The following is a 13498-nucleotide window of genomic DNA, read 5'->3' on the forward strand; positions in this document are numbered from 1 at the left end:
GTAGATTGTGTCAAAGCAGCTTAACATAGAAGATTATAGTAAATGTAAACTGTGTCAGTCCAGTTTTCAGAGTGGAAGTTCAGTTCAGTGTGGTTTAATTTTGATCTATCTATCTAAACTGACTCGATTCTTCCCAGCTCTTCTAATTGTTGATGCAGAATAATGGAGGACAGGTTATAAATAGTTTATATACGCCTAAACACAATATATTAGTCAATATAGCTATCAAACAAAAAAAAAATTACGAGACCGAAAGAAAAATTCCTTACGGAAAAGCATGTGGAAATGCGAGTGGTTTCACTTTCTCTATTTGCTGCGCATCTTTATTTAAAATGACTTGAGCTCATGATGATTACTTATGCATGATTAAAGTGCGTCTCGCATCCAGTTAGAAATGGAAAAATGTTTGAAAAAATAAAACGTTTAGTAATATAAATGTGTCTAATAATAATAAAATGATAATTCTTCAGTCTTATTAAGTATCAAATAGGCTTATTTAATTCTGTTTATATACAATTTTATTAAGACTAAGATTTCATTTATCATTTTATTATTAACCACATTTATATTACTAAACGTTATTATTTTAAAACGATAATGCAATATATCAGCCCTAGTTTGCGTATTTCTCTTTTAATTTGCAGTTAAGTGCAGATATAGTATACATTAAAATGCAGAGTCAAAGTATAAATAGCAGAACCAATACATATTCCCTTCCATCAAATATTAATCTAAGCAACAACAACAACAAAAGAGCACAGACGCCAAATATAAAAGCTTGTATTCCTCCATCTCCAGTGACTGAATCACTGAGGAATTCTCCAACAACATTAGATGTAAACACTACTGAATTGGAGCTCAGGCAGGGACCTGGCAGTTTTCAATAACTGAAATATACGAATCGCTTTCACAAAATGCCCAAAATTTGCATTTCTTTGTGCTGTTGACCTGTGATCCAAATATTCGTAGCTTAAAACGGAAGGAAATTTGCCTCCGCTTCTGGTTTGTTTCTATGGAGTAAGCTGCCATTACAGCCCATTGTTTTGCCCACCAGCTTTATTTACAGGTCACGAGACTGAAAATGATCAATACACACTGTACATCCATAAATATCTTAATCTCTTCACCACACTTGAAATGATACATGATATATTTATATGATATATAATTTGTGAAGATACCTGTTTCCCAGTACTGGATTGCAGCCGGAAGGGCTTCTGCTGTGTAAAACAGAAGCTGGATAAGTTGGCAGTTCATTCCGCTTTGGCGACCCCTGACTAAAAAAGGGACTAAGCCGAAAAGAAAATGAATGATTGAATAATAGCTGTAAGTTCAAGGTTTATAAAGGTAAAGGGGTGTGTAATAAAATGTGTGTGTGTTAATAAATTAGAGATATATAATCTAAGGAACGATGTAAAACAACTATGGTATCAGTGAAAACAGCAAAGCTAAACTGTAACCGCATGAAGGCCTCTTGGTTTGTTCAGTTAGTGTATTGATGTGTGTGTAATGCACTTTGATTTTTGCATGTATAATGTGTGTTATGCTGGTGTATTGGCTTTGTTGTGATTTCATTTATTTCTTTTCCCGTAGCATTAGTGAGGTTTGGTCGCTGCGGGTCATATCGGTGATCCTGGTGGCACATCGATCCCCCTACTCAGACTCTAATTAGCAGCGTGACATGCATTCTCCATCAATACTTCATCGATTTTTGGGTGTTTTTGCATGTGACGGATAGGAGAATGCCATGAGGTTTGGAACGGAAAACTGTCTGAGAGAGAAATGTGAAGTGATATTTGAAATGAAAGAATAGGGTAGAATGCTTCAAGTATATAGTACTATTCTATGCATTCAGAGAATGATGGGGAATTCATTGTGTCTTGAATTTATTACTCTCATTTATATGCTAATTTGAGTGATTTCAGTATTATTATTATTATTATTATGTATCTATCTATTGAATACCACAATGAGAGTAAATGCATGTAAGTAAGCTCATAAGGGCACTTGCGTTCTGATTCATGTGCGACTCATGACCATACACATCCGCACTCAGACATGCGCCCACGCTCAGTTGCAACGACTTCAAAAATATGATGACCCTAAAACTGCCTGTGAACTGTGAACACAGTTGACAGCTTAAGGTACGGTGAATAAGATACATTGCTGAGCATTGATTTTGCTGATTTGGCACATTTGAAGTAGGAAGGAACGACCTTATATGGTCATGGGGAGGATCCCTAAAAAATCTGTGGGTGCGTTCGACATGAAGCACAGCTGCGGCCGGCGATCAACGAGATTAGCCGAGCGCAGGCGGGCAGCTGGACACTTCGGGGCTCAAAGTTGCGGCAGTCATGATGACCGATCACACTGCGTCATCATAATATTTTTTTATTTATAACAAAAGATTTACAGTACAAATAAAACAGAATACAGTCTCTACAAACTATAGTTCATTTTTAAACAATAAGGGAATTAAAACTTTCCAATATATCTGCTGCTAAAACTGAGCTCACAATCAATTCCAGAGAGAACTGCGATGCATTCCAAAACGTTAAGTAACAAACTATGATTTTGGGACTTATTATCCCAGTCCTAGTTCTTTTTATGGCTGCAGTGCTTTATTTCACTATGACAATCCAGCCTGATCTCACGAGAAAACGTAAGTATTTTACGTTTTGATAGTTTAGTGGCTAATTCGTACGAGTTCAGTCGTACGAAATTGTACGATTTTAAAAAGCAGGCACCTAACCTCACCCCTAAACCCAACCGTCATTGGCGGATGAGCAAATCGTACTAAATTGTACTAATTAGATCGTACGAATTCGTACGAATTAGCCACTAAATCAAAAAGTTACGAATTGCTGTGAGATTGTGTTGGACAATCCCAAAAAAATCACTGATGAATTACGCTGAGCTTCTTTAAATATGGCTATATGGAACTCCTAAAAATATATATTAAATCGTTTTCCATCAGCTTTGTCCCTTATTTATCAGGGATCACCACAGGCGGGCAGCTGGACACTTCGGGGCTCAAAGTTGCGGCAGTCATGATGACCGATCACACTGCGTCATCATTATTTTTTTATTTATAACAACAAAAGATTTACAGTACAAATAAAACAGAATACAGTGTCTACAAACTATAGTTCATTTTAAATAATAAGGGAATTAAAACTTTCCAATATATATTCCAATATATATCCTAAAATAAATGAGCAACACTTTCAGTAGGTTTCCCAGAAAGAGCAGGATATATCAATGTCACTTTTAAAACTTGTATATTTTATAAGCATGTAAATCATTTTATAAGTATTTAATAAAATAGTCCTTTAACTTAATTTGTTAAGAAAGCTTTATGTGGCAGGATTAATGATGATAATTATTTTATTTCACGTCTGTAAGACTTATTTGAGTTCATATTTAGGTTATTCACTAAAATATATCATTTAAATCGTTCATGGAGCTGAATGCAGTAAATAGTCTGTATAAAAAGGTCGAAAATAAACCTGTGCAAACAAGCTAGACTTTATAACCCGATTATTTAACAAAACATGATTACTGCAGTAAAATATTTGTAGTCTTTTAATAAGCATAATGTGTACAAGATAGAGAGGGAATGAAAAGTTCATTATTTGTTTAGAAACTTTTGAATCGGAAGTTGTCCAATAATAAACCTGAAACACACGTGTTGTCATGCGATGAACTCAGAAATATGTATCTTTTGAAAAGGTACTGACAGCTCCTGTACCTTTATTTCTGAGAGTGTATCTGTCAAAGTTTCACAATAAAATATTATTTGATGAAAGTAACGTTTGTATACATGACAGACATCAAAATACTGTGTTTCATTACTATTAGACAGCTTGTTAAGTGTAAAATGACTATGATATTCTTACTGAGAAGTTTATAATTGAATTAGCCTGAGGGATTTATCAACCCAAAAAACACAAACAAAATGGTGGTTCACTCGAATTCGCTCATTTCTTTCATTAACTCCATCAAGTGGACTATATTAGTGGACTGTTATAAAGAATATCAAATGTATAGGGAGTATAGAAGGGGCGATTTCACATACATTAGTAGTTTGATGTTGCCAAGTTTGGAATCATGGGAGTTTTCATCTTCATATGTTCTGCTGCTAAAACTGAGCTCACAATCAATTCCCGAGAGAACTGCGATGCATTCCAATACGTTAAGTATCAAACTATGATTTTGGGAATTATTATCCCAGTCCTAGTTCTTTTTATGGCTGCAGTGCTTTACTTTACTATGACAATCCCAAAAAACCACTGATGAATTACGCTGAGCTTCTTTAAATATGCTTATATGGAACTCCTAAAAATATATATTAAATCGTTTTTCATCAGCTTAGTCCCTCATTTTTCAGGAGTCACCACAGCGGAATGAACCACCAATTATTCTGGAATATGTTTTACACAGCGGATGCCCTTCCAGCTGTAACCCAGGACTGGAAAACACAAATTTGTTTACCCAATTTCACCTATAGCACATGTCTTTTGATGGAGGAAACCTGTACCAGCACGGGGAGAACATGCAAACTCCACACCTTCTTGCTGTGAGGCGACTGAGGCACCGTGCCGCCCCCCTAATATATATATATATATATATATATATATATATATATATATATATATATATATATATATATATATATATATATATATATATAAATTCAATAATAAATGTATTTGTTAGCTGCTCTTCACTGGATGATCCTTCAACAGAGACATTTGTATTAAACTGAATCTGAATTTAGCTAGAACTACATCAGTATTCTGCCTCTACTCTCCTCCCTGCCTGGTATGCTGGAATGTTTTACAATCTGAAATATTGTTATGGTTTTTCAAACATTTCTATAGCACTAAATAAATATGACTTGACAATTAAATAATACAACAAATGGCATCAACCCTCACTAAATTAAAATCTCCAAACCCTTACCTCCTGTTGTCAAGGACACCGTAACCCCCAGCAACAGGAAACCAGGTCAAGCCCATCCCTGCAAGAAGCTCTGGCCTGCTATTTCCAGCATGACTCTAGTACAGCTGAAACATTTATTACACCCCAGACAAAATTACAACACACACTCAAACGCTCACATCTTTAGAGCAATCTCAGCATGTCGTTTATAGTAATGTAGGCACTGTAGTTACCGCTGCCATATGCTGATTAGATGCTTTAAATCACTCCCTGGAGAGAAAAGCAAAGGTTCAGATCCTTTACAGAATCACATAAATGGAAAGCCTAAATAAGAAATCATTCTTGTGAGTGTGCATAGCAAAATGGTTCATTTAATAGTTCATCCAAAAATAAAAATGACCCCATGTATGAAAGGGATCTCCAGGTGTTACCGGATTGTATCCAAAAAACGTAAAACCACAGATGCCCATCTCATTGCAGAATTAAATGTGCATCTCGACTGTCCTGTTTCCACAAAACTTGGTCTGAAGCCCCACAGGGTCAATATACATAGCCTGGCTGCTATAGCCAAACCTTTGCTCACTCATGCCAGTGACAAACACCAGTTTCAAAGGTGCCAGCAGTAAAACATATTATGCTGTAAACATCATGAAACATGTATCGTTCTCTGATGAGTCCACCTTCACTGGGTACGGTTTACATAGACATCAATAATTTGATTTTAATGCGATTAAGACAATACTATGATTAATAGTCTACCATGTAAAAAGCGATTTTTTATTAATTTATTAATTATTATTCAGATTAAGCTCATAATCGAACTAAAGAGAAATCAAATTAAGACATGTGGAGTATGCCGATTTTTGTCAGGGTTGGCAAGGAGGACCTAAACGTAGAGTAGACAGGAGAACACAAGGTTTATTTACAGGAGGTAAACAAGGCAACGCAGAAGGACAGTCCACACAATAGTGAAGGGTGATGGCAGGAGAACAGGCTGGTGAGGGGAGGAGACTCAGGACTTCAGGATGATACAGAGGGGAGTGTCTTATGGGGGAGGGGCAAAACAGGCTGGTTGGGAAAGGGGACATTCCAAACTTCAGGCTAAGCAATCAATAAGTAGCTAGCCGAACCTCCGGTTTGGGACAGGGGTGGCAAACAGATGGAACGTCAAAATCAAGGGGATCCACAACCAGCAAAGACTCAGGAGGCAAGTGACAAGCAACACAACAAGACAGCTAGGGAGACAAGAAAATTAAAAGTAGAGCAGGCAAAAAAAACAAACTAGAACAAAAATAGGAAATATTTAGGAGGGGAAAAAAAAATAAAATTAAAAATAAAAATAGAAGGAGAAATAAAATAAAAAAAAAGAAACTAAACAAAACTACTAAGAAGTATAACAAAAGGTTGAAAGGAATAAGCTATAGCAGGGGTCACCAATCTCGGTCCTGGAGGGCCGGTGTCCCTGCAGGGTTTAGCTCCAACTTGCCTCAACACACCTGCCTGGATGTTTCAAATACACCTAGTGAAGCTACGGTCACACCGAGCTTTGTGTGTGCGAAATTCTGTCGTGCTGCGCTGCGAAAAGGGGCGGGATTAAACAAGCTTATTAGACATTAAAAAAGCGAGCGATCGCTCCATGTTTTAAATTTCTGTCCAGAGAGGTCCTGTTTTGATCCTCGATTGGTCTCATGCAGCCAAGTGATGCGATTTCGCAGGTTAGAGTTCACCAAGCTTGAACTTTGCACCGCAACAACATGCGAAGCTTGACGCATGACCCCGCGTTTCCGGTCTGACGCATTCGCGTGAGTATGAATGGAAGTCTATGGAAGGAAAAGTCAAGTGTGACCACACCTTAAGACCTTGATTAGCTTGATCAGGTGTGTTTGATTAGGGTTGGAGCTAAAATCTGCAGGACACCGGCCCTCCAGGAACAAGTTTGGTGACCACTGAGCCATAGCTTAAAATAAAACAGAAAGCAAAACACAACAACCGGAACTAAAAAGTAAAAAACTAACAAAAGACTAGGTCCAGACTGGGACGGAGGATTACAAAAATGGCAAAATGAAAACTCGTAAGTAGTCTTGAACTACAAACAGAATGAAAAATAAAAATGACGGCAACCTTGCTGAAAGAAAAATCAACAGAATCCAAAGGATAAATGAATTCGAGATAAAGATTAAAAGACTAGTACTAGACTAAGGCTAGACAAAAGAAACAAAACTAGACTATATAAAAAAAAACTTTTATCAAACACTAAACAAGATTAGCAACAAGCACACAAATGATAGTATGACGAACCGGCAAAGACAAGTGGAAAATGAACTCATTATGAAGGGAGTAGAGAGCACAAGGAACAGGTGAGCATAATTAGACAAACAAGGACTAAACAAGGGGGCGAGGCATAGGAAAACAAGGAGGCGGGACAAGGGGAGCGCATGGCCAACACAACAAAAGAGACAACCATGTGCTTATACACAAAACAAACAAAGAGACATAAGACACAGACAGGAGTGACAGGACTGTAAGGGCTGGATCCTGACAGATTTTAGTCGCATTATTGAAGTGCAGTTCAGACATGTAAATACCTTAATCGAACTATTACCGTCATGTAGGGCTTTTCGCCGCGTTTTGCGACAGGATAGTTCTCACACACATACACCCACACACACACGGCTGTTTGAAATGTTTTGCACCTACCGACTCAGTGCAAACCACAGATGCAGAGGTTTTGTTTCTTCCATTCAGCATTTATTCCATAAACACATTTACAAGGTTTTTTACGAGGTAAAAAAGGTAAATTTGGTCACCACGACAAGAAAAATACAAGATACACACACAGGCAAATGACAAAATAACTGAAAAATACAAATGAGGTGTTGAAACGAGGCTTACTGGGGACAAAACATCAATGTCTTGCTGTGGAGAAATACAGGGAAGAGCACTTCCCCTCTGCCCTTCATAAATTCTCTATTCACCCTCAAGGAGGACAGATAGTTTGGGCACTAATGCAGGTGTTTAAGTGAGCTGAGTGCAGACAGACAGACAGGCCACTCTTTAATCTGATGCTGTCTATATTAATGGGCCTAAGCTCTCTGTCTGAGCTTTAGCCTTTCTGAAATCCAACCTCTGCCCCGTCACTGCTCCCTCAGTCCATTTCTCACCATATACCTCCTGTGTTTCTCCTCATTTTCACATTCAATCTTTAGTTCCACCTCTGTAACTCATCTCTATTTATTATTAGAAGTACACAGAGTACGGATTTCTTGTCTAATCACTCCCACATGAGTTACCAAGACCATGAGTTTGCATTCAGTTCATAGATCTTCCAAAAGACAAGTAACAAGTGCATGAAATGCAACTTTAAGTGGACTCAAGAGCATTACACAATGGTGGTACCTTTTAAAAAAGTACACTTTAGTAGCGCACTAGTAGACATGAGTACTTTTAGGGTACACTTTTGTATCTTTAAGGTTCCCTTTTGTACCTTTAAGCTACTGCAATGTACTTATTTGTACTTTTTAGGTATTAATATGTACCTTTAAGGACCTTTTATGAACAAAAATGTACCTTTTGAAAAGGTACTGCCCCAGTGACAGATTTTGTATCTTTATTTCTGAGAGTGTGGAGGGTCCACATGGAGAAGTGTAGAACTGAACAGACACCTTACTTCATTGTATTTCCTGAGAGTTTATAATGCCTCTTATCTCTATCTCTCTGAGGAATCCGCTGCTTTATGATAGTCAGATTGAAAAGTCCAGACTTTTGGAAAGGACTGGTCATGATGAATGGAGATGTGGACAGGAAGATGAACATGTTAAAGGGGTTTATGGTAGACCCAATGGAACATTTTAGTGGTCGAGGGATGCGTTTTCATAGATCAGAAGCCCTAATGGAGTTCTGGGTTATCTTTATGACATCTTGGTCTTAAGTGTCAGTTTAAATGTTTTAAGGGCCCACTCACACTATGCTATCTGAACCATGCCCAGGCCCGTTTACCGGATCGTTTGAGAAGTGTGAGTGCTCTGAATCAGGCTCAGGTTCACTTGGCTGGCCCTGGCCCGGTTGGAAGAGGCGTGCCTGAGCCCGGTTCACTTGGGAATCTGAAAGCAAGACGTGACTTTTAAGGGACTGTTTCATATGTGTTTACTATTCATTCTTACTGTTCAATGAACACAAACTTTCGTAGATTATTAAAGACGCAAACCTCCTACTGCACAAAAGCTCCGCACCTTCAGCAAACCTCCTAATTCCTGCAGCACGAGGACTTGTTTATTGTTTATGAGCGTCAAAAGTGGCTGATCTGTTCTGCGAAATATTTGACTGCGTGTCACTGCATATCAAATGCCTTACGTTAACTGAAGAAATCTCCACTATTGATGAAAGCGTGCCCAGGCCCGAATGCAATGTTAGTGCGGGCTGTCGGGGGAGATGGGAGGAGGGACAAGCGTGCTTTGGCCCGGTTCAAGGCAACTGTACATAGTAGCCGCGTTTCCACTATCGCGCCTAAAGCGAGCGAGCCAGGGCGAGCCAAGGCCAGTCGCGTTTCCACTATCACTTCCGGGGCGTAATCGGGCCAAAGCGGGGCTTCCTTGGGGCCAGCGTCCGGCCTTTTTCGGCCCGCCGAATACCTTGGGCCAAGGAGGGCCAACTGGGGCTTCGGGGCGAGGTTACGTACAAAGGCGGAGTTTTCCTATCAGGTAAAGAGGAGACAAGATGCTTTCTTCCCTTACATTTGTTTTGCTATCGCGCTTGATCAACACACTTAGAAGAAGAAAAAATGGATAGCAGACGAACTTGAATGTCCTTATCCAGGGATCGCTGTCTGGCCTTACACCAACAGACCACAAACAGTAAAAAAGCAATCGCTTCGGTGTTCTCCATCTTCCAGCTCTCGTAGTGATGCCAGGTTGTGTTTGTGGTTATAATTTGAGTTTTTTGTTTCCGCTGAAGTGGGCGGGTTGTGTGACGGGTTGTGTGACGTTTGATTCGGGGGACGTTCTGGGGGCGGTGTTTGCGTGACGCGCTGCGAGCAACTAGCCCGACAGTGGAAACGCGACATAATTTCGGCCTCAATTCTCAACCTCCCGGGCTATTGGCCCGGCCTGGCCCGATTAAAGCCCTGGCTCGCACTGGCCCGATAGTGGAAATGCGGCTAGTGTGAGTACGCCCTAAGTGTCTCCTAAACCTGCGGGGGAGGGGAGATATTCTTCAAATTTACCTGCCTTTACTTTTGAAAAAAAAAATCCTTTTAAAACTTAACACTTAGCATAGATAACACATCAGTTTGTCACAATTCACACTATTAACCGCTCTCGTTAATATATTAACCATTTATTAGAGCTTATAAAGTATGATCTTATTCTACATGCTAATTTTACCCAATACCTAAACCCAACTACTGCCTTACTAGCTAATAATGAGCAGCTAATTAGTAGTTTATTGAGCTAACCGTCTTAGTTAATGGTTTGTTATTAGCATTAATGGACTTAAAATAAAGTGTTACCTTAAAATAGGTTGCAATTTATATAAACAGAGATTTAAGTGTGTACAAATGAAAAAAGAATAATAATTATAGAAACACATGTAACTAATATGTCTAATGTGAAATATGTTCACACTTTTAAAGTTGTATATAATTGTGTATTAAAAAAATGGAACAATAAAATGTATTTTAAAATGGAAGTGCATCTTTTTGTTACGCTATATACGGTATGTTAACACAGGATAGTAATTATACGCTACAAAGGTGAAGTGTAGTAGATACACATTTTGTCAAAATTAAGGTAATGCCTTAAGTCTCATGATATAGTCTACTAGGCAAGGCAAGTTTATTTACATAGCACATTTCATACACAGTGGCAATTCAAAGTGCTTTACATAAACAGGAATAAAAGAAACAAGTATAAGAAAAATAAAAACAAACAATAAAAATGGTAAAAAAATTAAATAAATAAGCATAAAAACAGATAAAATGTGTTATAAAAGAATGAAAACGAAGAGAAAAACATAATAGTGCGATCTGTCGGACGTAGCACAGTGCTCATTCAGCAAAGGCACAGCTAAACAGATGTGTTTTCAGTCTTGATTTGAATGTGCCCAATGTTGGAGCACATCTGATCATTTCTGAAAGCTGATTCCAGCAGTGAAAGCCGATTCACCCTGCTTTGACTGAACTCTTGGCATTTCTAGTTTATTTGATCCTAAAGATCCTAGGCCATTTAGTGATTTATAGACCAGTAATAATACTTTAATTCTAATTACCACTAATACCACTAATCCTAGTGTAATTATATACTTCATCAGGAAAACCAGACTGTCAAATCACTACAAAATCCAAGCTGGTGTAAAAACTTTAAAGGCATTTTGGTCAGTTTCAGTGTCTACGCAGATCCTCCAAATTTAACTTAACATATAGAGTAGCTACTGAACCAATGTATAATATCAAAGTTGTTACCTTTATTATTTGTACTTTAGCCTAACTGGAACTCTCTATCGTCTGTTGTCTCTTTGTTATTCAGCATCCAAATTCTGAATTATATACAACTAGGCTCTCACAATCTCTTACAGGATCTCTGTAAGGCAGCTTTGATTTAATTGTGCATTATTTGAATGTATTATTAATGTGTTCTTTGAATTTATTTAACGACTATCTGGAATACTCAGTACTGATTGGTCAATCATGACATTCCAAAGTATGTTATTCTTAAATAACAACCGCTAAAAAATGCCAGGTTTTCCAAATCATTTTGACTGCCAGTGAATATGTTTACATTTATATACAGTACGTCCACATTCATATGCATCTGCTTGTTCATCTCACCTCAGTTTTTGACTGTTTGGTGCCGTCTTGTGAATGAATAATACGTAGAATAGTTTAAGCGACATTAAAATGGTTTAATTTCTGACATCTTTGCGTTTTTGACTTGTGACTGAATAATGTGCAGGTTAGTGTATACTCCATCAGCTCCACTGAGACAATTTCATTTCTGTCAGCATTGCGTTTAATTAAACAATTCATAAACTATGATGACTCAGAACAATGTTTTGTGTCCTATTTTTAAGTTTTATGGCAAGTAGCCATGTAATAAGCAGGATAAAGTACATCCAGGATGTGTTTGTTTCACAGAAGAAAGCCCTTCAGTTGTATACAACAGGCTGTCGGGTTTATTCTGTGATAACAACCTCCTTGATGTATATTCATATATATATACAGTATATATATATATATATATATATATATATATATATATATATATATATATATATATATATATATATATATATATATATATATATATACAGTATATATATATATATATATATATATATATATATATATATATATATATATATATATATATATATATATATATATATATATATATATGTTTTATTAGACATACCTTTTAGTAGCCTTTTTCAAACTTACTAAAACTCATAACTCAATGCTTATGAGTCCAGTGTAGAAGTTTCAGAGAGACTGGTGTAGTAGCAAGGATTCAGCCTTCCAATAGAGAATATGAGTTTATACAGTTGAATTCAGAATTATTAGCCCCCCTTTGAACTTTTTTCTTTTTAAAATATTTTCTAAATGATGTTTAACAGAGCAAGGAAATTTTCACAGTATGTCTGATAATATTTTTTCTTCTGGAGAAAGTCTTATTTGTTTTATTTTGGCTAGAATAAAAGCAGTTTTTAAATTTTTAAAAACCATTTGAAGGTCAAAATTATTAGACCCTTTAAGCTATATATATTTTTCCGATAGTCTACAGAACAAACCATCATTATACAATAACTTTCCTAATTACCCTAACCTGCCTAGTAAACCTAATTAACCTAGTTAAGCCTTTTAATGTCACTTTAAACTGTATAGAAGTGTCTTGAAGAATATCTAGTCAAATATTATTTACCGTCATCATGGCAAAGAGAAAATAAATCAGTTATTAGAGATGAGTTATTAAAACTATTATGTTAAGAAACGTGTTGGAAAAATCTTCTCTCCGTTAAACAGAAATTGGGGAAAAAATAAACAGGGGCTAATAATTCAGGGGGGATAATAATTCTGACTTCAGCTGTATATGAATATGAAATGAGTGATATTGAGATTGTAGCTGAAAATAATTTCATTTTTACTTCTTTGCCGTTCACAGGGTCTTTCAGAAGTGAAGGAATTAAAGCCTCTGATGTCCTTCCTGTGCTGAGAGAAAAAATAGCGTTTGTGTCAGGTGAGTGTGAGATCTGCACAATGTTGAGTGTGACTCTCCTGTTCATTTTGTTAAGAATTAACGACGTTTGGGGGAAAAAAAAGTGTTATTTTGACAGCAATTTTGATTTAGCTTTAGTTATATTTTACTCATCTGAATCATTTTAGTTTTAGAAGAGTTTTAGTCAACAAAATTTCATGGTATTTTAACACTAGGGGCCCAATCTAATACACACAAAATGGCGCAAGATGTGTTTCGTGCGATTAGTTTCTATTTTCAGACCAGCACAACCCTAATTTTCCCATTTTGCACCACGTTGTTTAAATAGCAATTCATTTGTATCACTTCGT

At 37.0% G+C, this 13498-nt stretch overlaps 1 protein-coding gene across 1 annotated transcript in view; it reads left to right on the plus strand.

Annotated features, from left to right (window-relative positions):
• The window catches only part of kalrna (kalirin RhoGEF kinase a), a 258602-nt gene that overhangs the window by 90706 nt on the left and 154398 nt on the right, over nt 1-13498 (plus strand). Inside the window, 1 exon segment of the mRNA XM_056464813.1 lies at nt 13095-13169. Coding sequence (XP_056320788.1) covers nt 13095-13169 — 75 coding nt within the window.

Source organism: Danio aesculapii, chromosome 9, assembly GCF_903798145.1.
Source record: "Danio aesculapii chromosome 9, fDanAes4.1, whole genome shotgun sequence".
NCBI classification, from domain to species: Eukaryota; Metazoa; Chordata; class Actinopteri; order Cypriniformes; family Danionidae; genus Danio; species Danio aesculapii.